The sequence below is a fragment of the Neospora caninum genome, chromosome VIII (genome assembly GCF_000208865.1).
Source record: "Neospora caninum Liverpool complete genome, chromosome VIII".
In the NCBI taxonomy this organism is placed as follows: Eukaryota; Apicomplexa; class Conoidasida; order Eucoccidiorida; family Sarcocystidae; genus Neospora; species Neospora caninum.
Genome location: NC_018395.1, coordinates 5504922 through 5529170, shown reverse-complemented (window position 1 = coordinate 5529170; position 24249 = coordinate 5504922). Strand labels below are relative to the sequence as shown.

Genomic DNA, 24249 nt, shown 5'->3' with positions numbered 1-24249 from the left:
TGCGTGCCCCGCCCCCTCCCGCTAGGTCTTTCAACGATGGTCCGCTGAATGTCTCTCACCTCTTGGCCACCCCTGAGTCTCTTCTCTGGCCCTCACACGTCTGGGAAACTCCAGCTTCAAACCCTAAAATCCGGGCTCTCTCCCCGCCCTTTAGTGTCTGTTCCGTCTCCCCGCTGAACGACTTTGTCTCCCTCTTCTCTCCACTCTGCTCCGCCTTCTAGTCAGTCGCCGTTGCCGCAAGGCAGGCCGCTGAGTCGCGATTGTCTTCCTCTCTCTCTCTCCGCTTTGCTTCGTCTCTTTTTTCTGAGCGCGTCCGATAAACGAGAGGCTTCTTTCACTCGAAGCACCCCCCTTTTTTTACTCATCGGGGACTGCGAAGCAGGGCCGTCCGTGCTCTGCTCGCCTGGTGGAGACAGCAGGCCGGGCCCTCTCAGTTGCGCCGTTTCGCGACTTTGGTGTGAAAGCGTTTGCTCCGCCAGCGTCCCTCAGGTCAATGCTTCCGTCCTCTGGTTGGTGGCTCGCTTCTCCTCGCCTGCGGTGTTCTTTGCCCCCTCGCGTCTCCCTCGTCTTTGACAACTGAGAAAATCTCACATGCGCATTTGTCTTCCTCTCGTGGTTTCGCTTGCGCCTGGTAGGCGTTGGGAAGCCGCTGAAGACGAGCCTCTCTCTCCCCGTCGTCCCAGTGGAGCTGCAGAGGCAGGAGACGATGGGAAGATCGCTCTCGCAGTCTCGGTCTTGGATGATCTGTAAATGAAGAAGAAGAGAACCTGCTTTCGGCCCTTCGATCGTCTACTCTGTGGAGCGGTTCCCGCGAACTGAAAAAACGACACCGCGTTCGTTCTCGCTGCATGTTCGCGTTCAAACCCTATACAACAAAACAACGTCTCAGTCTTTTTTTGTCTCGCTTCTCTCGTCTCTCGTCGGTCTCCCTGTCGTCCCTGCGAGCTCCTTTTCCTTGTTTCGTGTCTTCTTCTTTTCCTTTTCTTGTCTCCTGGGCCTTTCCGTCTTAGTTTTTCTCAATTCTCTTTTGTCCCACGCCCTTTCGGCCTCTCTTGCTCTCTGTCTCGTCTTTGTTCGTTTCGGTTTTTCTCTTCTCGGTCTCCTCTCGGCTCTTTGTCTCTCCTGGTCTCTCCTTCACAGTCGGACCGTCGACTGTTCCTGCGATTTGTCTCGCGCTCCGTTTTCGTCATAGTCTCTCTTGTGTTTCTCTCCTTTTTTATCAAATTCCTCTCCCTCCTGCCGCGCCGTCTTCCCTCCTTCTTTACTTTCGACAAAAAGAGAATTCTCTTCTCCACCATCTCTTCCCTCCTTCCCCTTCTCCCTTTCCCCTCAAGTGTCTCAGGGAAGTCGAGGAAGAAGAGACAGCTCAAAGCAGCCTTCCCTGGCCCTTGTACGTCTGTTGCATCCTCTCTGGCAAGCGGAAAAGAAAGATGGACTCTCTTTTCGTGTTGAACGAGGCGGGAACGTTCCTGGTGGAGAAGCACTACGGTGTACGTACACCTCGAGACGCGTGCGCTCCTCTCCTTCACCGCCTTCTCGCGCAAAATGCTTCCAGATCGCACAAAGCTGGATTGCCTCTTTCCTCGTCGAAAGGCAGTTACCTTCTCCCGCGGGTGATGAGAGGTGCTCGAGGAACGGTCTTGCTTCACGTCCACCACAACAATCTCCTTTTCGTCGGGGTGACCACAAAAGAGGTGAGAAGCAAATAACATCTGGACACGAATAAAAAGAACATAACGGCCCGAACTCCCTCCTCTCTCCTGTCTTCCCTCTCTCTTTTTTCTCTCTGTTTTCTCTCTCTTCTTCCTCTCTCTTCTCATGCACATGCTTCCCACGACACCGCAGGTCCGGCCGACGCAGTATATGTCTGTTGATGAATGCGCGTTTCGGTGGCATTCTTTCTGTACTTGTTTCTTCTATCTACTCATTCTTTTGTCCATGCATATATGTCGGTATGTGTATCGACTTGTTTACGTTCATGCATATCCGCGTACAAATATGTATATGTATACTGACGCATAAAAATGGGCGCGTGGATGTCTTCTTCCCATCCGTCCTCGGCGGCTTTGCGCTCTGAGGCAGAAGTGAGCGCCTTCGCCGAGCCGTTGCATGCGTCCTCGCGCCTTGTCCACGGCCTTCCGTTCGTTCAGGTAGAGCCGCTCTTGCTTCTCGACCTTCTCCAGCAGATGCAGACGACCCTCGCGTGGTACTGCGGCACTGCCTCTTCGGCGCTGCCTGCGTCGCTCCGCGGGGGCTCGGTCTCCGCCGAGGCGCCTCTCACGGAGGAGACGCTGCGGAAACACTTCTCGCTCATCTACGTCCTCCTCGATGAAATGAGCTCCTCAGGCTACCCTGCGACAGTTCAAAGCAACGTCCTGCAGATGCTCGTGCCGCGGCCCTCAGTCATCGAAACAGCCATGAAACTCGTGAGAAAACGCAAGCGCGCACAGCTGCCAGGCCGCACGCCTTTCGTCTCTCCGGCGCAGATTATCAGATACATTTATGTATATTTATATACATAAGCTGTATATGCATATATATATATATATATATATATCTGTATAACTGTGTATGTAGGCACATGTGTAGAGATACAAGGGGCTCCTATATTTATACAGGTTGATTTGGAATGCAGAGGACAGCGATGCGGAGGCTCGGTCGAAACGTTTCGCCCCGTTTTGATAATCATACACGTCCTAAGCTATACACCGACTGTTGTCTTGTTCGTTGGTCTTCCTCGTCCGGGTGTCCTTTTTGTTGGCTGTTCGCCTTTTGGGGCTTCGCGCTTCTCTCTCGTCTCTGTCTCCTTCGGGCCGCGTCTTCCGAGGCGAGAAAAGCCCGCTGAGCACCTGCGCTTTTCTGCCGGTGTAGGTGAACGGCTCGTCTCGCGTCTTGAGTTCTCTCGCGGCGTCGTTCGGCCTCGCCGGGTCACCGGGGCAAGCAGGCGCCGCCGAGGGGCGGGGAGGGCAATGCGTCAGACCGGCGCTCGAGTCCGAAGCAGGTGCGTTTTCGACCGACCAGGAGAGCCCGGAGGAAGGCGAACTCTCTCTCTCTTCTGTCTTTTCTGTCTTCCCCCCCGTGTTTGTTTGCTTTCCTCTTCGTCGTTCTCGCCAACCCACCGCTGGCGGCAGAGAGAGGCGGCTTCGCGGAAAGCAAGAATCTCTGCTTTCCCTCGCGGTTCTTCTAGCGTCGGACTTTTTCGCGTCTCCTCGGTCTGTCGCCTTCTTCCGTCCGTTCCTCTCCTTTCCCTCTTGCCTTGCTCTTCGAATCTGCCTGTCAAACTCGTCGCCTCTGTTCTTCGTGCTCTTCTTCTCTCTTTTTCCTCGCCCCGTCTCTCGTCTCCTCGTCTCCTCCTCTTTTTCCTCTCCTCGCCCTCTGCGCTTCTTCTTCGTTTCATGGTCGACGCCTCTCGTTGCGTTTGTCGTCCCCCGCTCCGCTTCTCCTTCTTTCCCTTCTGGAGCTGCGCTGCTCGCTTCTCCCTTCTCTTCTCGACGCGTTTCTGCTGTAGGCGCAGGCATGGGCTGCGGAAGCGGTTCGGGCGAGGGCGGCGGCATCAGCGGCGCGGGCAGCGATCGATGGTGGCGGCGGGGCAACGTGCACTACGCGTCGAACGAGGTCTACGTCGACGTCGTGGAGGCGGTTCACGCCGTCGTCGACGCGTGAGGAAACCGACAGGGCCCTACGGAGGAGAACAGGCCTGCGAGAGGGAGACAGGTGCAAAGCCCCACGCGCCGTCTGTCTGGGCTCCTCACTCCGCCGCGGCCCCAGACCTGGGCATGTGGACTCTGAGGCGGGAAGCCGGCGGGAGCGAAGAGACAGAGGGAGGCGGAAAGTCGTCGCTTCGTTTTTTCTTCGATGGATAAACGGTTTTCAACGCGGCACACACTGGTAGCTTCTGATTCAGGTCCTTCGCGCTTGTCTTTCCCCGCGGCGCGAGGAAAAGAAGAATGAAGAACACAGAGACAAGCAAGCGTCAAGAGAGAGGAAGAAGAGGGAAAGGGAGGACGAATCTCGGAGAAGAACGTCGAGAAGAGAGCGGAGACGGTTTCTTCTCTGCTTCTCCGTGTGTGTCAAGTGCGAGTCTCCGTCTTCACGTTTCCTCTTTTTTGTCTCTTTCTGCCCTTGCACAGAGACGGCAAGATGGTTCAGGCATCGCTCAGCGGATCGATTCAGATGAACAACCGTGTAGGACGAGAAGCAGTTCTCCCTGGCGAGAGACGAACGAGAGCGACGAATTTCTCAAGAGGGGGGGGCGAGGCTATCCGGACTGGAAGAAGGGAAAGCCTGGCTGCACGGGGCGAGCGCGAGACAGAAGAGAGCCGCAGATAGAAAAACAGAGACAAACGAAATCTCTGGAGGAACAGAAGGCCCCGACATCCCTATATACACGTATACATTGCTTGTATGGACATATATATATATATATATATAAATGTGTGTACGAACAGAGATACAGTCATACCGGTGTGTATCGTCGTGCATGCGCATCTGTACACACGTGGCGGGATGCGCTTTTGAGGTGCACATGGGGTTTCCGTGACTTTCTTTTCAGCTGAGCGGGCTGCCAGAGCTTTGCCTGACCCTGCGGAATTCAGCCCTCTTGAAGGATGCGTCGTTCCACCCTTGTGTCAAGTAAGCGAAAAATCCAAAAGGCACAAAATGGTTCTCTGCTGAACCCCGAAAACACGAATCTTCTGAAGCACACACCAAATCAAGTGTAAATACTCGTGATAGCACATCCACAGACTTACATATATATATGTCTTTATATATGTAGATATGCACATGCGTATACTTATATAGTTACAGTTGAATAGTTGTGGACATCTAAGTGTGTGTGTGTTTCCCGTGTGGAGATGCGGGAGTGTCTATAGTTGGCGTTTGAGACAGAGCAGCGTTTTTTTGAAGAGAGAGCCCTGGCGAAAAGGAGCATGCAGAGTAGAGATTCCAGATGAGAAGTGCGACAGTTGTGTCCGCTGTGCACTCAAACTGCATTCGGAACTTTTCAAGGCTGCATCGCCACGTTCCGCCCTTCTCTGCGCACGTGTTGTCCTGACACAGCTCCACATGCATCTACACCCCCCCGTATACGTGTTCACCTACACTTTTACATTTATGTGCACATGTACATACACGTACACACATTCAACGTAACTATACGCAGACGTGAAAGTAGATATATATGTGGATATGCATTCACTTTTATATATATATATATATATGTCTGCATGTGAAGCCGGAGGTGAGTGCTGGGTAACAGGAAGCACTTCTGTGAGGGGATTTTGAAAGTAAAGTGGAACTTTAACTGTTTTTTATCTCTTCCTCTGCAGGTTGCCTCGGTTTAAAAGAGATGGGGTTCTCTCTTTCTGTCCCCCCGATGGCGAGTTCGTTCTCGCATCCTACTGGTGAGGCTCGGTGTGGATGGTCACTGTCGCTTATTCTCTTTTTTCCGAAAACTACCATTTACGCCTTCTCCCTGACTTTGGCCGGGTATTCTGTTTTCTCATTCTTCTGCAGTGTTCGTGTCTTTCCTGTGCTCACAGTCTCTCTCCCTTTTTGTCTCCTCCGTATCTGCTTCTTACCTCGTTGTCTTTCCGGTCGCTCTCATGTTTTCTCCCTGCCCCCCCCCAAAAAAAACTGCCGCCTGTCTCTCTGCTCTTTGTCTCTTGCAGGCTCTGCGACAGCAAATTTACCCTTCCGCTATCGCTTTCCGGCACTGCGGCGTTTCCCTCCCCGTCGCTCCCGCCGCCCAAGTTCGGACACCCCACACCCCACACTGTCTCCGGTCTCCGACGAGGCAGTGGGCCTCCGGGCGCCGCATCGCTCGCCGGCCGCTTCGAGCTGCGCCTCGCCCCGTTCTGTCCCGTTGGGGCCTCTGCGTGCCCAGGCAGTGCCTCGGGAGTTGCGAATCTCTTGAGTTCGAGAACGATGGAGTGTGTTGCTGTCTCGATTCCTCTTCCCGCCTTCGTCGACAGCGCCACGGCGACAGCCACGTGTGGCGCCATCCGCTATCTCCACAACTCTTCAGTGAGACAGAAACCGCGAAGAAAAACGTATCGTCGGCGGGGTGACGCGCTACTCGGATAAACATCTGCATATACATATATATGCATATGTGTGTGCATGCATCGATGCGTTTATGTTTACATTTTTTTACGCGGACCGTACATGGACTTTTTTGTTCACGGGCACTTAACTGCATATACGTGCATTCGTACATTTCTACTATCTGTATGTTGTGGAGATGCACACGATGCTAGGTTTAACTGGTCGGCCAATGTATTTAGGGTTGTGGGGTATGTGGCGGATGTTTGTATCTATGCGACACAAAACATGTGTATTAATCCAGGTCATTTTTTTTCTTGAAATCGAGTTGGGTTCATTGTCCTTCTGCGCTGTGGGGCTGCAGTGTCTCCTCTGGGAGGTTGGCTCGCTCGCGTTTGATGCGCCCACACAAAAGGCAGAAGGAACGGTTAGTTTGACGAGGCAACGAAAGTTTGATATGCATGCATGCGTGTCCCTCTCCGTATTCATATCCCTCGCTCGCTGCGCCTCTGCGTGTCCCTCTGTCTGTGTCTTTGCATGTCTCCTCTTCCCCTTCTCCGGCGTGGCACCGCAGCATAGAGTTGCCTCTGCGTATATACATATACGTATATATATATATATATATATATATATATATATAAATGCATGTGTACATGTGTATACATGTGTCCAGCTGATATCCCCTCTTGACGCAAGTGCCGCCCGTCTCGTTCCTCCCAACTGGACACATGCAGTTTTCCTTTTTCTCTCTCGATTTTCCGACGTATCTGTCGATGTGTGTATATATAGATATACAAATATATACATATGCATATATATATATATATATATCGGCATATGCACATGCACATATAGATAGGTGCATGCCTGCCGATATCAATGCATGCACAGACCTGCACTTCATGTAGGTCTGTGAGTGCCGACGACTTGTGCGCACCTGTGCGAAGTGTGTGTGTGTGTGAGCGCATCTAGTATATTCTTTTCGTACTTATCGTGTGGCCATCTGCACATTTTCATCTGCGCTAGGGTTGGGAATGCGTCGATGCAGAGACAGCGCCTAACATGCTTCTTCTTCGTCTTTTCAGCTTACTCTGGTCGCTGAAGAGGCAAAGCGGGTGGATGTCCTTTCTCCCTGTGAAACAACGTAGGCACAAGAAAAGAACAGCTGACCTTTTGTCGAGGTTTTTCTTCACCTCAATTCTTCTATCCCCTGTCTACTTCTTGTCCCTCTCCTCCGCGCTCTTGTTCATCGTCTTCTTATTTCCCCACTCTCTCTTACCTTCTCAATCTACCTCCTGTTCCCCTTCACGTTCTTTCACTTATTCTTCCTCATCTTCTTCCTGCTGTTATTATTCTCTTTATCCTCGTTCTCTTTTTCCTCTTGTTCTCCTTGTTCTGCCTCTTATTCTCCTTCCACTTTGTCTATCTTATTCTTCCCAGTATTTTCCCTCTTGTGCTTCTTAGTGCGCTTATTCTTCCTCTAATTCTTCGTTGTCTCCGCTAGTTTCGCCTGCTTTTTCTCCTTCTCGCCTTTGTTGGCCTTCTTCTCTGCCCTTTCGCGTGTTCACTGTCTTCCTTCCCCGGGTCATTATCCTTGTCTTTTGCGTGATGTCTGCCTGGTCTGCTGTGTCGCTCTCTCTTCCTCTGTTTGTCTTCTCCCCCTTTTCTGTCGGTTTTTGTGGTTCGTGTAACCGGCCGGTCTTCGCCCGCGTTTTCCGCCTTTTCTTAGTCGCGTGTGTTTCTCTTTACTGTCTCGTTGGTTTCGTCTGTTTTTGCGTCTTTTTCGGTGCCAGCCTCGTGGCCTCTGTCCAGTTCCTCATTAAAAACTGGGTCCCCTCCGGCTTCAAGGTGCGTTCCGACACATGCAGATTCACGAGGTGAATTTACTTGCTTTTCCATTTGGGTTTGTTCTCTGTCCTACTGTCGAGTCCCTTCTCGCACTCTCTGTCTCCGTGCTCCTTCGCTTCGGTGTATACTCGTACGCATCGAAAGTGTGCATTTTCTGTCTTCTTGATTTCCTCTCTCCCCTTTACTCGTAGTTTTCTCCTCTGCTTGCTGCGCTGCTCTCGCCTCTCCTCCTCTTCCTCATGCTTAGAGCGGTGTTTTGTGGTTCTTTGTTCGTCGTTTCTACCTTCTGTACCTTTTGTTTTGCCATCCTCCCTCACTCTGCGAAGAGAGAGTGGAAAGGAAAGGCACAAGAAAGAGGGGGCGAGAAAACGCAAAAGAAGAAGGCGCGTTCCACGGAGAGAAGGCAAGAGAAGAAGGGAGAAAAAGCGCCATACGCGCAGTCTCGAGGGGGAGAGGTACAGTTGCCGTGAAGTGCGTCGGGGAGAAAAGGGAGCAGCAGAAACAACCAAAAGGTGTTTCATCTCTCGTCTTGTCCTTCTCTGCGATTTCAGCTCGACTCGCTCGATGTCTCCAACATCAACGTCCCTCCTTACAAGGGGTGTCGATACAGCACAGTTGCAGGTGCGGGCTTCCCCATCTTTTCACTTCTCTTCGGCTCTCCGCCCCAACCAATTTTTTCACGGAGGAACCATAAGTGTAAACCGGGTTCCTTATACATATACATATATATATATATATATACATACATATATGCTCCTACATATATATATATATATATATATATCGGCGGAAGTCAACGCATGTATCTGTGCAATTGCAAATATCTGTAAATATATGCACCTGTGCGCACCCAAGTTTTCGAAGCGCTTTTGCAAATGCAACTATTTGTACCGTTATCTATCGCTTGTTTTCATGCCTGCAGGTAGTCGGAGAGATAGTGTAATTTGCGACTAAAAATATTTATGGATATTTGTGTATGCGAAGATCTTGCGTCCGCGGTTCCCTTGGTATGCGTCGAGGCGGGGAACGACGTATTGACAGCACGTCTGGTACTCTTTGTGTCTGCGTCTTCAGGCACTGTTGAGTTTCGTATCGATTCTCGGACCCGGTGAAACCGAAGCGAAGAAAAGATGGAACATCCACGAAATTCGAAGAAAAACGCTGCCTAGCTCTCTCTTGTGAAAGTACATATGGCAGCGCGTGAAACGCGTGGTGTGGTCAAAGCCCTTTTCTGAGAAAAGAAGCAGGTTGTTTTTACAAAAGCGTCCTATCCACCTCAAAGACGAATGACACCAACTCCCTGGGCATCTCCCCATATGTAAGGATATTTATGTATATCCAGGGTATAGATTCGTCTCTTTTTCCCCATGCGTGTAGGGCACATGTAAGAGGCCCTATATATATATATATATATATATATATATATATATATCGATGCATGTGTGTGGCTCTCTCCGTATATATATATATATATATATGTATAGGTGCATGTAGAACGTTGTGTGTATACATGTACGTAACCGTTTGCAGATGTGCGCGTTGTGTGCTTATGAAGGGGATGTATCGGTCATATTACGCGTATTTATGGAGAGGTTCTTTATCGTTTTCGTTCTGCAAGGTGTATCAGTGTGTCTTGGCGTTTGGTGCAGAAAGGCATAGATTGATCCTCTTCTCTTCTTGGTCATGGCAACGCAGGGTGCGCAGGCAGTGAGACATTTCTTTTCCCCTGCTTTTCCGTCTCTTTCCTTCATTGCTGCCTCTCGTCTCTTTTCTTGACGGCCTCCCCGGCACATTTCCTGGCCTCTTCTCCATTCTCGTGGAGACGAAGCAAAGCGTGACTCTAAAGGAACGGCGAAGAAAAGAACGTGATCATCTCGCTTCCCACATTTCCTCCCCTGCAGCGTCTTGGAGAAGCCAGCGTGGGAAGAAACTCGCTTCCCATGAGAAGAAACGTGGCTGCACATTTGCATGCAATCTCAACGGGTGGTTGTGTGTGTAGTTCACAAAGGTGCTTCGTGCCGCAAATTGGGACAGGTGACGGAGCCATGATGAGTTAGCGAAAAAGAAAGGGGTGGGCGCAAGGCAAAATGAGACAGAAAACGAACTTTCTTTTTTCCGATATGGTGACGGGCGAGCGGTTGGCTCCACTCCCCACGGCGCCCGAGAAAAAGGCACAAAGCGTTGAAAAACACTGCCGGATCACCAGATGGCGCTTTCACATATATACATATATGCATATATATATATATATGTTCACTATACAAGCAGGCACCTATACACGCTTATTTCTAAAGAACAGCCACGTAGGTAGGTAGTAGATGTATACTTATAGATACATAGATACCTATATATATATATATATATATATATATATGTACATGTCTATGGATTCACGGAGTTTTGTATGCAAAGGCGAAAGTAGGGGTAGGGTGAGAATGAGAGATCATGTTTGTGGTCTTGACGTTGCTTCGAGAGGCGCACATGACTTCTTCGGAAGTCGAAAAGGAAGGGTTGTCTTTTCTCTTTGCTCTTCGTTGTTTGCTTCTCTTCACAATTGCTCCTCCACCGCCTCTTCCGGCGGGCCTCCCTCTTCTAGCTGGAGCAGCAGAAGCGCAGAGCAGGCGAAGGAAAAACACGAGGTTTTCCCTTTCCACTGCAGACAGTGGAGAGCGGAAAGAGAGATGGGGAAAGCGACGAACAGTCTGTTTTTCATTGCTACGTCACCGGAGGTTTGAGAGACAGAGAGAGAGAAAAAGGAGACAGTGAACGGAGCAAGACAGAGAAAGAGCGGAAGACAGAGAACAACAAAGGTAGTTCTGGTTTGAGGTCTCACAGTCTCAGTTGTCCAGAGTTCCAAGTTGTCCTGGAGGAGTTGCATCATCGCCAAGCTGAAGAAATTAGACAAGACGGTCTAGAACAGCAGATCATTCAAACAAATGAATGCATGCATTGGAAGAAAGAAGCAAGTCAGAAATCGTGTTTCCTGTGCATCGCAACACTCCACACCGACGTGAGATGCATTTGGCTCGGGTTCTAGAGACCGTGAAATGTTAGCATTCGTGCAACAACCCCGACGCGACGCTCATCCAACGAAAGGAGACACTGGTACTATTCATGGGCTCGGGGAGTGTCTCTCTCTCTATGTATATATATATATATATATATATATTTATGTACATAGATCAGCAGGTGGATCGATAGACACACATGCATCTAAGAACAGATATGGAAACAGGTAAATAGGAATGTAAATAAGTAGATGGATAGACAGAGCCTTAATAGTCACCTCGATATATATATATATATATAGTTAGATAAGTGGATGGATCTTTTTGAGAAAAGCAAATGAAGCGGTTTTACGATGGTGTAGTTGGCATGCACAGGAATTCAGTGCCGGTCTCTTGCGTCGCGTTTCATCCCTTTCCGTGTTGGGGCCTCTCAAAACCTCTCGAAGGCTCACGTGTCTTTGGCCTGGTCCTCGCCCAGCGTGTGCACAACTGCTGAGCTCGCGTCGATCGCTGCCCTCGCTAAATCGCATGCCTTGTCTGCGGACGTTTTCCAACAAGTCGAAACAAACCAGAGGAGTGAGACTTCATCGGATGTATACATTCATTTATACATACAGATAGAAATACAAATATAAGTACATGCATATATATATATATATATATATATATGCATATACATAGGAATATATGTAAATGCATATATACGGCTTCAAATATATATTTCTATGCACGCATCTATTTGCATATTATCATATATATATATATATTAGTATATATCGGGGATAGCAGGTGTCCACCTGTTTTGTTTTTGAGTCTACGATGTGCCGAACGTGAGCAAGATCAAAGGAGACAGCGGGAGCGACACACACACACGTGTATGTGGATTGTCTCCTGTAGGCACATGGTACTCTGTGTCGATTTCGCTGAGACCTGCTGTCGAGCGACGGCAGCTGGTCTTCCGACCTCATTCCGGATCCTCAGCGTGACGCTCCGCACAAGGCGCCGTCTCGTGCAGGAACGGCGTTTCCAGAGAGGTGGGCACGGTTGTGTTTTGTCTCCACGTAAAAACGTCGAGGGTGATACACGGCGACGCACTGCGCATGCAAGATGAACCCGTGTCTGGCAGTCTTCAGCCTGACCTGGTTCAATGAGAGCCTCGTAGTAAAAGACGGAGTAGTTGAGCGCAATTCCTAGGCGGACCGGATGGCATTCGGGGAGCTCTGCCTCGGCGAGGGCGTAAGCCTGGAGAGCCGAGAAAAGCGCAAAAACGCATGCAAAAAAGTGTTTCTCGGCCTGCCACCAAAGGAACGAAAGAAACGGGCAGGGGGCGAGAGGCTCACCAGGCGAGAGAGGCTGTGACCGGTCAAGAGAACTGAGTACCGCCACATTTTGATAGGGAGAGATGGAACTGAAGAGCGAACGACGGATAGATACGCATATGCGTAAACAGGCATAGATTGAGAAACTTCGCTAAAGGGTTTTTGGCCGAGGAATGAAATACGTACCTCCTCGTAGGCGCGATGAGCGGTCTCCACAACGGTTCGGAATTTCTCGTCCTGACAAGATAACCGACGCCAAGGAGGAAAAAACGACGTCCGGAGAAGGTCAAACGTGAAGATCAGGAGGGCCGCGCAGACGGTGTCAATACGGAGAAACACTGTATAAGCGACGAAAAAGAAGGCCCCAAAAGCTTCCCGGTGTAAAAGGAGCGTAACTATCTGCCTAAACGTGTGCGATACAGAACGGCATCTGTCAAATGCATACATACATACATACATACATACATACATACATACATATATGTATATATATTACGTACATATACATAAATACATATATGCATCTACAGAGTTATAAAAAAGTACGCATGCAACGAATGTGTTTAATGTTCATAGATCTATGCATTGGTTTTGTACATCAGCAAAAATGTATATATCCGTAGGCAAGCATTGCCAGACCAACGTTGGATATCTTCAGAAATATATATATATATATATATATGTAGGCGCTTAGGCACAGGTGGATGGAGGAACGTGTCGAAGGGGGGAAATTGAGCGGACTGGGATTTAAAAAAGGATTTGTGTCCCAGGAGTCGCTTCGAAAGCGTTGGCCTCGAGGCCAAGGAACGAGAAGGCGACCTGTGCGACTTCAGACATATAACGGCAGTAGTCAGCTTTCATTTTGAGATAAAAGGCCTTGCAGTCCGTGCTTGTCGCCGTTGGCAATAAATCTGGAAACCCGGTACCAGGCAGCAGAAAGCGTCGCTACCAATATGGAAGGCGAGAGAGAAACGAGAGAAACGGGAGGCAAAAAGAGAGGCATTGTGGAGAGAACAACAGAATGTCCGCGAGGAGAGAGGCAAGTGAGAGTACAGCAGAAGGCAGAAAACGAGAGAAGTTTTAAAACATCTCATGGTAGACACGATAGACCACAAGATTGATGAGAGTCTGCTTGTTGCCTGTACGCAACATCCTTTTGCGACCAGCAGAAGCATTTCTCTCTACACCGGGGTTGGCTCTGGGGTTTAAGGAAACGCAGTGTCCTGAAGCATCCACTTCTTTTCACCCTTCTCCTTTCACAGAAAAAACACATTGGTGATAAAAGGCTTTCAAGGGCACCAAAAGGCTCACTTGCATATGCATATACATTGTTTCATTGACACAAATAGACAGACAGACAGACAGACAGACAGACAGACAGACAGACAGACAGACAGATAGATAGATAGATAGATAGATAGATAGATAGATAGATAGATAGATAGATAGATAGATAGATAGATAGATAGATAGATAGATATATCTTTATGGTGCATATATTTAGAGAGATTGGTATTAATCTGCGTATCCTCATACATAGAGCGGGATTGAGGGAGAAGCATGTAGCAATGAGAAACGTCTCGTTCATGGATGCTGCGATCAGATTGTCAACGAAAAGGTTTATCTTACGCTTGTCGACCAGCTGGGTGACTTCGTCGCATGTCGCCTGCAGCTGAAGCTCGAGACGCCGACGGTAATTCGTTAAAAGGTCCTGAAATTTTTCGAGCAGAGACGCACTGCCAGTTTCCATTTCAACAGGGAACAGTCTGGTCGTTGTTTCTGCCTGGGAGGCGATTTGCGGTCTTTGTCCGCCTCAAAGGCTCCTGTCTGTCAAGGTCTCCGTTTCGCACGGGGGTTCCCTCCTTACCACTAATTGATTCGCTCTCTTATCGTGTGGCGATGGCGGAAGGACACAGAGCAAATGCATATATATATATATATATGCGTAGAGGGAGAGGAAGAGAGGATACGTAAATGCAAAGGGGATAGAGACACAGAACGGGACAGCGCGATACGGGCACAGCGTAGGGTACAGATATAGAGGGGGACAAAATGAATCGATGAGCAGATGGCAAGAAGACTCCAGGCAGAGCTACATCCGCGAAGTTAGATAGATCTCAAGAAATTATAGAGAGTGACTCAAGAAATGTCAAGCCGCCTGGTCAAGGGTTCCTCTAACCGCCCACCAAACGAAGAGAGCCGGCCTCCAGATCGCGCTGTTCGATGAGGGCAAGAGACCTCCAACTGGTCCGGAAACCGCCGACGATATTTTTGTAACCAACTGAAGAAAGAAACAAAAACGCTGCTACACTTCTTCGGAAGAGAAGAAATAACTCAGAAAGTCCCAGATTCGAGACCACATGCCGAACCCCCCCTAAAGCGGACGGCACGGCAAAGAGCTACCGTGCTGCCACACGGGTCTACATGCCAACAGACAGCGGTCGCTGGCATGCCTATACGTAGGTAAATCGAGATGTTCATCTATGTGTATATCCCTATCTGTATACATATTGTGCCTCACTCTACAAAAATGTGTATGTGCATAGAAGCCTGTAAGTATACGGTGGAGTACAAGCAGTAAAACCGAACATCGCAATGCTTTGTGTGATGCTTCAAATTGACAATACGCTCGTGTTTGTCGTGCTGTCATCTGTCAGAGCAGTCGATAACGAACGAGTAGTCGGGTCTTCGACCCGCCCAACTGGCAAGCGCTGTGGGGCTAGCCGTGTCTTGCTGGCGAGCTCGTGTGCGTTCGTACCCGAGAGCAGATTTCTCTCTTCATCATTCAGTTCCTGGCCAGCTTCCACGACCTTCTTCATGAAGAAAACCTGGGGGGGAAAGATAAGGGGAGAAAGTAGCATCCGTCGCTTTTCGCTCCGATCTCCTCCCTTGGTCACGGAACCCGTACCGGCCTACGTGAGAAGCCCGTAGGCAGGCACGGGATATAGAACAGTGGATGATAGCTGTAGGCGTCGTGCTTCTTGCGTAAGCACCGGTTGTTTGTTTGTCAGACAGCGCGGTAGAGAATGCAAAGTCGCAAAAGGGTTTGCCTCTCTATCTCAGAGAGCATTCCCAGTTGTACACCTCGCTGAGGTTGCCTATTGGATGGAACTGTCTAGGATTTATACAGCTTACGGGGGTCCGTGCGCATGCAATGTTGCCCTCATTCCTCTTTCCTATGACATAACCAGCTTAGACCAGACATGCAGGTTAAAAACAGTGAGAAGAAGGTTCAGACTTATTCCCTGGCCTCAGGTGACGATGTGGGTCTTTTGACAGTGTTTCCACGGGAACCCTCGAATGGGAAGGGACACTCTACGGACTCTACGAGGTGTCCCTTGGAATCGACGCAGCCTCTCGCCTCATTCAGAGACAACCGGGCTGTATTGTTGTTCTTACGCAAATCGTGGGAGAGCCCGTGTTCTGCTCGTGTGTTCCCTGAAACCACTTACAGAGCTTAGGAACTGAACAGATCAAGGTGCATTCCTTTCGCAAAAATACTACCGTGCTTCCTTTCCGCTCCTTGAGTGTTCCCCCGTTTGTACCCTCACCAGATCCTCGTAGCGCTCAGTCTCTTCGGCCAGTCTGGCCATGTACAAACTGTCCTCTCGGGCCATTGTGAACGCAGTTTCCCGTCCTTCGCTGTTTTGCTTTTTGCCAACAGTTTTCTTCCCTTTTCTTCCGCACGGGTCTGAAACGTAGAGCCGCTTTTCCTGAGACAAGAGGCCAGGCTGTAGTTTACTTGAAAGGAAGGTGAAACAGTCCAAATCTCGAGTGTCTGTCGTCCACGGCGGGCACGGTCCACTCTGCAACTTCTTTCCAGAGACCTTTGTCGGGTAGGCAGTACGGGTACAGGTACGAAGGAAAAGTGAAGAACACGCAGGCTCGATCCAGCACGACAGGAAGTGCTTTCTCTGTTCGTAGGGGGCTCTTTTGGCGGTTTCTGAGGGAGGACTCTAGACGTGGCGTGCCTGCTCTGCGGAAGGGAGAACAGTCACGCCAGGCCGATGGCGAATTGTGTTCCAGATGAAGAGCTGGTCAAAAAACACAATCCAGGGGCATGCGTCCAACAAGTGCAAGAAGGTAGCAGTTGCGACAGAAACGAAACTGCACGAGAACTGACTGGGTCATCTCCGTAGTGGCAGTAGACGTATACACATATGTGTAGGATAGATGCGCTGAGGCAGAAGATAGTCAAGCGGATGAAGACCTAAGTAGACGGGCACATACCGATGATACGTGGATCTGTTTTTGTATCTTCGGAAATAATTCTTGCCGTTGTGTGGTCAGGCACGATTCTCGTGTTGGAACAGCGGCAGCCATGAAAGAGGAGTGAGGAAACGATCGTGTGACACTCTTGATTGCCAGTCAACAATCACCTTTGGTTTCGTGAGTGTCGTTGTCTTCCATGTTTCAGATGAAAGAGACCCGTCAGGCTGTAAATGAGAGTGTGCATCAAGGGAAAATATTTCCGGACGTCTTCAGTTCTCCCCCCCAGAAATAATGCGAAAGCAGGGAACAAAGCCTAGGTCAAGGGAGGGACAGGCGCAGCATATCCGCCACTTCCAGGCATAAACATATTTAGCTTCGAGAGAACATCAGCTGGAGAAGCAAAGTCGAGGTTCAAACAGCCGGCAAAGAAAGACCTACTTTCCACACGCGTGTTTTGAGGGACCCGACACTATGCGTAGCGTACGGAGACTCATGCACGTGTCCTGCATGTTTCTACTGATGACTTTTCTCCTGAGGAAGCCCTGTATCACCACTTCGCTGGACAACTGGATTAGCGAGAACCGTGTTACTGAGCTGGCCCTGTGGGCCTAGTTTCGCCAGAAACTGCATAGATCTGAGTTCCAACTTCACCGTCACACGACGCAGCAGTTGAAGTGGCTAACGGCTTCACAGAGCGAGATTCATCTTTTCCGGTCACGGAGACTGTCTCTTTTGGCAAACTCTGTTGTAATTTGTTCTGTAAGGTTATGAAACCCGCGCGGTTCCTTGGTAGCTTGTCGTCTTCCGGTTCCGACGACGAATGGGCCCCGTGATAACGCGTAGGCATTCTCTCACCCCAAGAGGAGGGCGCATATCTCTTTCCTTCGACAGAGTTCGGGGCGCGATTTTGGTCCTGAGGCCTCTGCTTCGTGGAGAGAGAGTTTGACCTCCTGCCCGAAGACTTCCTGTTAGCGCCTCTCTCGTGGTGCCTCGCTACCTCAGCCTTATCTTCATGTGTTTTTTCCCTCCAGTCCCTTTCTGTCTCTCTCTAAGCGAACGTGTCTCCATTTCCCGCATCACCACGTCCTTGAAGTGGCATAATCTCTCCTGTGTAGATTTAGGATTATCTTTTCTCAGTTTTTTGCGCTCGCAGCGTCAGCACCTCCCATGCGATCCACAGTAACGCAGCCCCAAACAATGCCACATGCGCAGGATCGCGTCATTCTATTTAGTGATCTGGGTTATAATGCCTCCCCGATTGTCCGTGTCTCCGGGTTCCCAATAGGGTCACCAAAGCTCAAGGTTCCCAATGAAATCGAACGAGCTACCCGAGTTTGGGACCTCCCCCGTGCGTGGAAATCAATACGGTCTCACGCTCTTTATTCTACAGTCAACTCCCCTCTTTTTTGCATCGTCCGGTGTCACAAAGCACCATGCTTTCATGCGAGGCAAAACCACAGTGTTGCAGGGAGACTGGGGTACGAGGCACACCGGGTACAGAAAAAAAAACCGAAGCTCCTTCCATCGGAATCGTACGGATGAGAACGACTACAGCCCGCGGGCCCGCGCGTTTCCAACACAGCCACAAGAGCAGAAAGCTGAAGCATGTCTGTTCATCTGCCCTGGAAGCACAAATTCTTCTTTTGTCTTCACAGAGAAAAAGAGAGATGGCTAAAGCGGCACTGACTTCAGTGAGGATGTCACTGCGTCGTGGAGTTTTCAAACACCCACACACAGTTTCTCCTGCGATCACAACACCCGCAAGGGGCACGCCAACGGAGGAAGTTGTAAGTGCAGTTGTCATTTCCTTGACCATAATGATGTGGAAAAGACGCATATTGATTCGACGTCCCTGCCTCGCTGCTTCGGCAAATTTGACGCCGATGCACCTTGCTGTCCATTTACCTTGTCAACGCTTGAAATCCCCGCCAAAGGCAAGCGGACTATTCCAGCGACCTTTGGCAACAAGTCTATCCTTGTCCTGTTTGGTTCTCAAGGATTTCTAACAGACTCTGACCCTGTTTTGTTGAGACTCCCTCACGCGATCGTACCGAGGCCACAACGCCGTCGCAGGGGCTTTTGATTATTGTTTCCATTTTCATCGCTTCAATAACTGCTAACGGGGCGTTCTGCACGGTGAACGAAGAAACGAGGCACATAAGCCTGGGGTGTTTTTTCTCTTCGTCTGTTCACACATGTATAGAGCTGTGCCTCAGCGTCCATCGAGCAGACAGCTGAGTTGCGTTGTGCGTCTATGCGTACCTTTGTAACATGCTCTCCTTCTTTGACTCCAATTTTAAGGATTGTGCCATTCATGGGGGCCCGCACCTCACAAACGTTCCTCCATTTTCCTACTCCCTCAGGATCGTCTCTGTATGTGAAGGATGTTAGAACCTGGAGGACAAAGAAGATCAGTGTCGACTCCGTCCCTCGGAAATTACATCCCCTTGCATTTTCATATACTTCTGTATCTTGCTAGAACGGTCTTACCAGTCGCCAAGGAATTTTCTGACTGCCTCGGGGGAACTACTCCGCTGCTTCAGATGTTTTCACATGTCTATGAGCACGCATCGGAAGCGGCGCATATGTTCCGCCGAATACGTAGTGTCACGAGTTAAAGGAAGTCGCATGATGGAAAGGAGCATACAGTTAGATCGCCGGATTTCTTTGGCTAAGAGGGTGCACATTAGAGTATCCATTCATCCCTTGGTCGCCATAACACTTTTCCAACATTTCGTTTGATTGGTTCCTTCGCATCTCCGTGGACGCGCACGTATAAATCAAGATGTCTATGTAGCAAAACATACGGAAATAACTGTACATATTAGGGGACGACTAAACGCCAGGGGATCCAGACAGATAGGCCCGCAGATGGGAAAGCGCTCTAGACCGTGAGATGTGTAATTGTCTAACCTTCCCCAGCGGAATCTTCGCGTCGAGCATCTGTCCACCTAGTAACTTCTGGCTGTCGCGAGGATCATCCAGTCTCTCAGCTGGGCTGTTTTTCCCCAATTTGTCAGTTCCAGAGAAAGAGGCGGGATTCTCCATGTGGGCTTCTTCGATCTCGCGTTGAACCTCTCCGCAGTCGAAGTGGGGAGACGACGACACAACAGCACGAAGACAGACTGTCTCTCGTTCAGATTGTAAAGAGGTGGTGATGATCAGAGCCGGCATACGCTCTGCCTGGAAAAGACACAATGACTTCAAACCTCAGGGGTGCAGAGATGGCAGCAACTGGGCACGTGGACTTTATCCCCCTCTAGGTGTATGCTGTGAAATGGAAACAAGCACTAGGATCATATCTTGCTATTCGGAGGAAGTTATCTTGCGATAAGGTTCAGGCAGGGGGAGCTCGGTCTCTCGCTCAAGCAAAAACTGTTGATTTTTCGGGAACGCTAGAATCGAGATCCTGAAACTTCCTATGAGCGAGAGCCGCCTGTAGCAGCCCTTTTCTGCAGGGTGCGTGGCAAACGTCATTGGTCTTTCTTCAAAAAGATTTTGCTCAAGGCTTATAGCATTCACCCTTCAACAGTTACCAGAAGTGATGTTTTTCCGTCTTGCCAAATCTAGGATAGGCAGCACTGGCTTTCCAATCGGAGAAGGGCACAGACACAGAAGCGCCGCGCAACCGCATTTCGATGAAAGTCGTGTAGAAACTTCGCACATCTTCTACTGACGCAGAATCTTCGACGGTCCAAAACAGAAATGTTAGGAAGCCATCGTTACCTCTCGCCATGTCGCGGAGTCCTCTTCAGAGAGAGATCTGGTCTCCTCAGTGTTAATTTCAGCCACACCGGAGAAGGCGCCAGACTTCCCTTCAACGTCGTATAGCAGTCGTCCCTCCGCATCGACAGCAGCTGCAGGCGAGAACGCGGCGTAGACAGAGGCGTAACCCAGATACGTACATTCAGTCAAGAGGGCAACAAACGTGTTTGTTTCAAGTCTGCTCTCTACTCAGAACCAAGACGTTCATTTCGCTGTAGCTCACTTTAAGTCCTTCCAGTCTGTAAACCCGGCTACTACACCCTGGTGAATCCAGTGCCCGATTTCCTGTGTCATGTGCCATCTTCAACGAATCCAGTTCTTTCCCAGAACCGTTCCGTCTTCAAATCCGCCTTTCGACACGTGCGTCTCTCTTTTCATGGCCGTTTTCGTTAAGCCCCTTTTTTCCAGGGCCGTTTTCGGTCAGCTTGCCTGTCACGCGTATCGCGCTCTCGCTCTGAAAAAGTTCTTCACTATCGGGCGTTTCGGCCTGCGAGGCGGCCGCATCAGAGGATGGCGTGTCAGTCTTCTCGGCAGCCTTCTCGGCTGTTCGGCTAGATGCGTCTGTCTGAGTATTCAGTAACGAAACACCCAAAGGAGACGCATGAAAAACACGCAGGTTGATGGGGTCTGTGAATCACTAATGAGGGCAAAAAGCGATGCTACCAACACGGACCACATGAGTAACAGCCAGTAAGTTCATTCTGTGCATTTCCTCGATCACCATGAGGCAGGTTTTTCGTCACTCGCTCTGAGCACGCTTCTAACGTGAATGCCTTCTCCCTCTCCTAACATGTTTCCATGTAGTTGTTTTGGTAGTAAGAGACTGTCTGGTTATTGCTTACGAATTCCCCTGATGCAGTCAGTATCCTTCACACTCAGATACCTCAGATACAACAAAGAAGAAAAGTGAGACACGTTCGGTACAAACTCGATTACCTGTATTTCTATACACACGCGTAAAAGTTTCTGCTGGCAGATATGGACTCATACTGCGCGGATAGGCAAAAACAAATACGCAAAATACGCATCTCTCTGTTTGATATATAATTCGAATTTGCACTTGTGCTGTACTTTATTGTCATCTTCTGCAAGGCAGATGCGTAATTTGTAGGCAGACCCTCTCGTTGTTTTCCATGCAGAAGCTTTTGGGGATCTATTGTTTTCCAGTCGATTTGTCTCAAAGGACTCCTTATTTGTTAACAACGTGTCTCCTTCAGGCTCGTTGTGTCGCTTGTTTTGTTCCACTTCTCGTCCGTCGAAGTCAGACGTCGAAGTTGCAAGTAATCTTCTCGGAGACGAAGGCACCTCCAACACCCAGACACGAGCTGTTACTGCAGATGCTTGCTGATCAGAGAGTAGACGACCTCCGTTTCCAGCGTACAACACACCAGGTGTTTGCTCCCAGTTCCGAGTCAAATCTTCCTCAGTGCCAACAACGGACGCATCTGATCGCGGTTGGTCCGAATTTCGATCCGTTTCCTCTATGGATACATCAGAAGACGCTCTTCCACGCTGGAGGTCTGGCATGTGTGGAGACTGACAGGTGGTGGCTATTTTATGAGGGGCCTGACTCCAGCGATGGTCACGATTGAAGATTGATGCAGCGACCGTCAGACGGAAGTCGACAGGGGCGGGAGAAAGATTCACACGAAAACCTAAAGGCAAGGCATTATGGTGAGGGGGGACTGATCGAACGTGCAAGCGCACCATTGATATGAGCATATTGGCGTTTTTTACACCTATGTCACAAAAAATGGGGAGAGCGGTATTGGATAGGGGGTGCCCACGGACTTGGTTTTGAGGATATTTGCATATGAATATGCCAACACCATCACGGAGAGAACCACACTAAGTCGCCGGAGGTAATCACAAGCCATCGCAATCGTTATGCATTTTCAGACATAATAGAACAACTCTGGAACAAAATGGAATGAGTTGACATTTTTTTCTTTAGGTATAGCAGTAGGCTTTTGTGCACAGCAACGCAGAAGCGCAACTCGGGGAGAACACGGAGTGGTACTCAGGTAGTATAGAAGACCCTCCCCACCAGTAAAATCTGCCCACGGCATTTTGGAGAGAACTGCAGAAACCGGCGAAACTGCAGAGAGCGGCGACGAGGAGGCTGCTCCGGGATAGACGAAACACAGCGCTGGAGGAATACCGATGACTGCAGCCGTGGCTTCCAAAGTCCTCCTATGCTGAAAATGAATGTAGACTCAAAGCAGCATGAAGCCATGGTAAGAAATTTACCAAGGACCACTTACACAGGGGGGAGAGCACACAAAAGGAGGTGCACGCGAACACGAAGCCGAGCGCGCTAACGCATAGATATGCTGAGAGGGGGAAAAGAGCGAATGATAGCGGCAAGGAAGAAGGAATAGCTCCTATACAGAGAGAACCAATGACGAGTCAGAGCTCATCTACACTATGGGAGATGACAGTGAAGAAGACGATCCGTTAAGCTGCGCTGTCCATCGTAGAGCTCGTCATTTGTCCACGGTAAACGCCTCTCATCTTGTGCTCACTCTTGCTTCTGATTGATAAAGTACATTTGCCCTTTTCGAGATTTCGTAATGTTTGTACAGTTATACTTCTGTGTGGCGACGCCACAGGGCTATGTGGGAAACAGTCGCTCTAACATTTCTTCTGCTGGTGGCCAGCTAACACAAGACCAGAACGCAAGGCAAATATAGTGGCAGAAGGCAAGAATAAAAAGCAAACACGAAGGGGCGTAGGGGAAGGCAAACTGCAGGCGTCTTTTTCAGCCGTGCAGTTGCGTTCCTTCAACAACCACGTTTGTTCGTTTGCTTATCTGCTTGCAGTTTTCATTAACTCTGTTCGATTTTTTCACAACGGACTGACCTCGTGGATGGTCATGACAGCTGCAGCCAGGGTGAAGAGAAGCCTTTTCTCGCTTTCGTGTAATTGCCGCCTTCCATTTGGTTCCTTTCCTTCTTCCGTCTGGATATGACGTTCCGTGTACAAACTTTTCCAGCTCTCGCCGTTTCGCTGTTGGATTCCCTGTCGACTGTCCACTTCTGCCATTCTGTTCTGAGCTGTCGACACCGTGTCGCGGAAGATTTCTCTTCCCGTCATGTCCTGGGTTACAGGTTGCGATGGCATGCCCGTCGGCTTCGCTGGATTTCCATTATCATCTTCCTCACGGTATGTTTTTTTGCGTTTGTCGTTCTGTGGACCTGAGAGGACCGGCTTATCCATTGCAAAGAGAAAAGCGTGGACACGTACAGAGCAAGTGCCACGTGCATGGGGCACTTTGCTGCTTCCACTAGGGTGGGAGGTTTGTTCGTGTTTCTCCGGAACGGTTGTGCTTATTTTTGCCGATGGTGAATTCTCTAGAAACGCATGAGCTACAAAGTGAAGAGTCTCTTCTATGCAATCGTCTGCGCCGGTCGATGCAGATCGGGCACACTGCGGAACTGCCGGCTCTCTGCAAAAGCTTGTCAGCCCTTGTTCCTCGCCGTAGCCTTCAGGAAAGAACTCCACCGACGAGAAGCCCCTAGAGGACCCCACCCCGACGGCTGTGGCAACTTGGTTGGCGCGTACACGAGCGGTCGGAGCCGTGGTTATGCCCATGGGATAGCCGACAAGACGACGATAATCCTCTCTAGTTTGCTGAATAGCAGAGGCAAGTTTCTCTCCGATTTTCCACGGGAGACGCTTCCGCACTGGCAGAAAGCGCGGCGCCCGACGATAAAGGAAAGGAGCGGAAGGTACCCGGAGGCAGACGAAAAAGCTCAGAGGCGGCATAGTCTCGAAGAAAGATAAAACGAAGACGCATGGGAACACACTGGGAGTCAAATCAGCTGCATGTGGCGCACCCGAGTGGCTGTTGTAGAAGGGAAGGCTCCTCTCGTCTGTTCACAACCACCTCGCCTAGTCTTCTAGAAAAGAAAGCAAAACGCATTTGAGGGTGACCTGAATACCCAATCACTTTCATCTACCAGTTGAGTATGGAGAAACGCACGTGTGGCTTCACAACCACGGAGCACGACTTGTCTCTCATGGGTGACTGTATATAACGTCAGCACGAA

General features: G+C 49.8%; 4 protein-coding genes across 4 annotated transcripts; 1 reads left to right on the top strand and 3 right to left on the bottom strand.

The window, feature by feature from the left end:
• Nucleotides 1-1616: 1616 nt before the first annotated feature.
• NCLIV_036940 (adaptor complexes medium subunit domain containing protein) lies at nucleotides 1617-9005 on the top strand (the record flags this gene model as incomplete). The annotated part of the gene is made up of 13 exons (XM_003883895.1): nucleotides 1617-1694; nucleotides 2151-2426; nucleotides 2872-3001; nucleotides 3509-3659; nucleotides 4131-4185; nucleotides 4553-4632; nucleotides 5331-5405; nucleotides 5673-6027; nucleotides 6410-6472; nucleotides 7131-7189; nucleotides 7839-7893; nucleotides 8445-8514; nucleotides 8968-9005. 13 exons carry the CDS (start codon nucleotides 1617-1619, stop codon nucleotides 9003-9005), a joined length of 1485 nt encoding a protein of 494 aa, XP_003883944.1.
• A 1436-nt stretch (nucleotides 9006-10441) lies between these two features.
• On the bottom strand, nucleotides 10442-15837 carry NCLIV_036930 (putative 14-3-3 protein; the record flags this gene model as incomplete). Its single annotated transcript, XM_003883894.1, has 9 exons — nucleotides 10442-10489; nucleotides 10727-10781; nucleotides 11354-11438; nucleotides 12041-12143; nucleotides 12407-12558; nucleotides 13850-13931; nucleotides 14407-14501; nucleotides 14979-15048; nucleotides 15772-15837. The coding sequence occupies 9 exons, from the start codon at nucleotides 15835-15837 to the stop codon at nucleotides 10442-10444; spliced, it is 756 nt and encodes a 251-aa protein (XP_003883943.1).
• Nucleotides 15838-18402: 2565 nt separating this feature from the next.
• NCLIV_036920 (putative biotin carboxyl carrier protein) lies at nucleotides 18403-19480 on the bottom strand (the record flags this gene model as incomplete). Its single annotated transcript, XM_003883893.1, has 3 exons — nucleotides 18403-18561; nucleotides 18695-18826; nucleotides 19346-19480. The coding sequence occupies 3 exons, from the start codon at nucleotides 19478-19480 to the stop codon at nucleotides 18403-18405; spliced, it is 426 nt and encodes a 141-aa protein (XP_003883942.1).
• A 769-nt stretch (nucleotides 19481-20249) lies between these two features.
• NCLIV_036910 (conserved hypothetical protein) lies at nucleotides 20250-23965 on the bottom strand (the record flags this gene model as incomplete). Its single annotated transcript, XM_003883892.1, has 5 exons — nucleotides 20250-20289; nucleotides 20593-20735; nucleotides 21269-21724; nucleotides 22236-22456; nucleotides 23056-23965. 5 exons carry the CDS (start codon nucleotides 23963-23965, stop codon nucleotides 20250-20252), a joined length of 1770 nt encoding a protein of 589 aa, XP_003883941.1.
• Nucleotides 23966-24249: the final 284 nt, after the last annotated feature.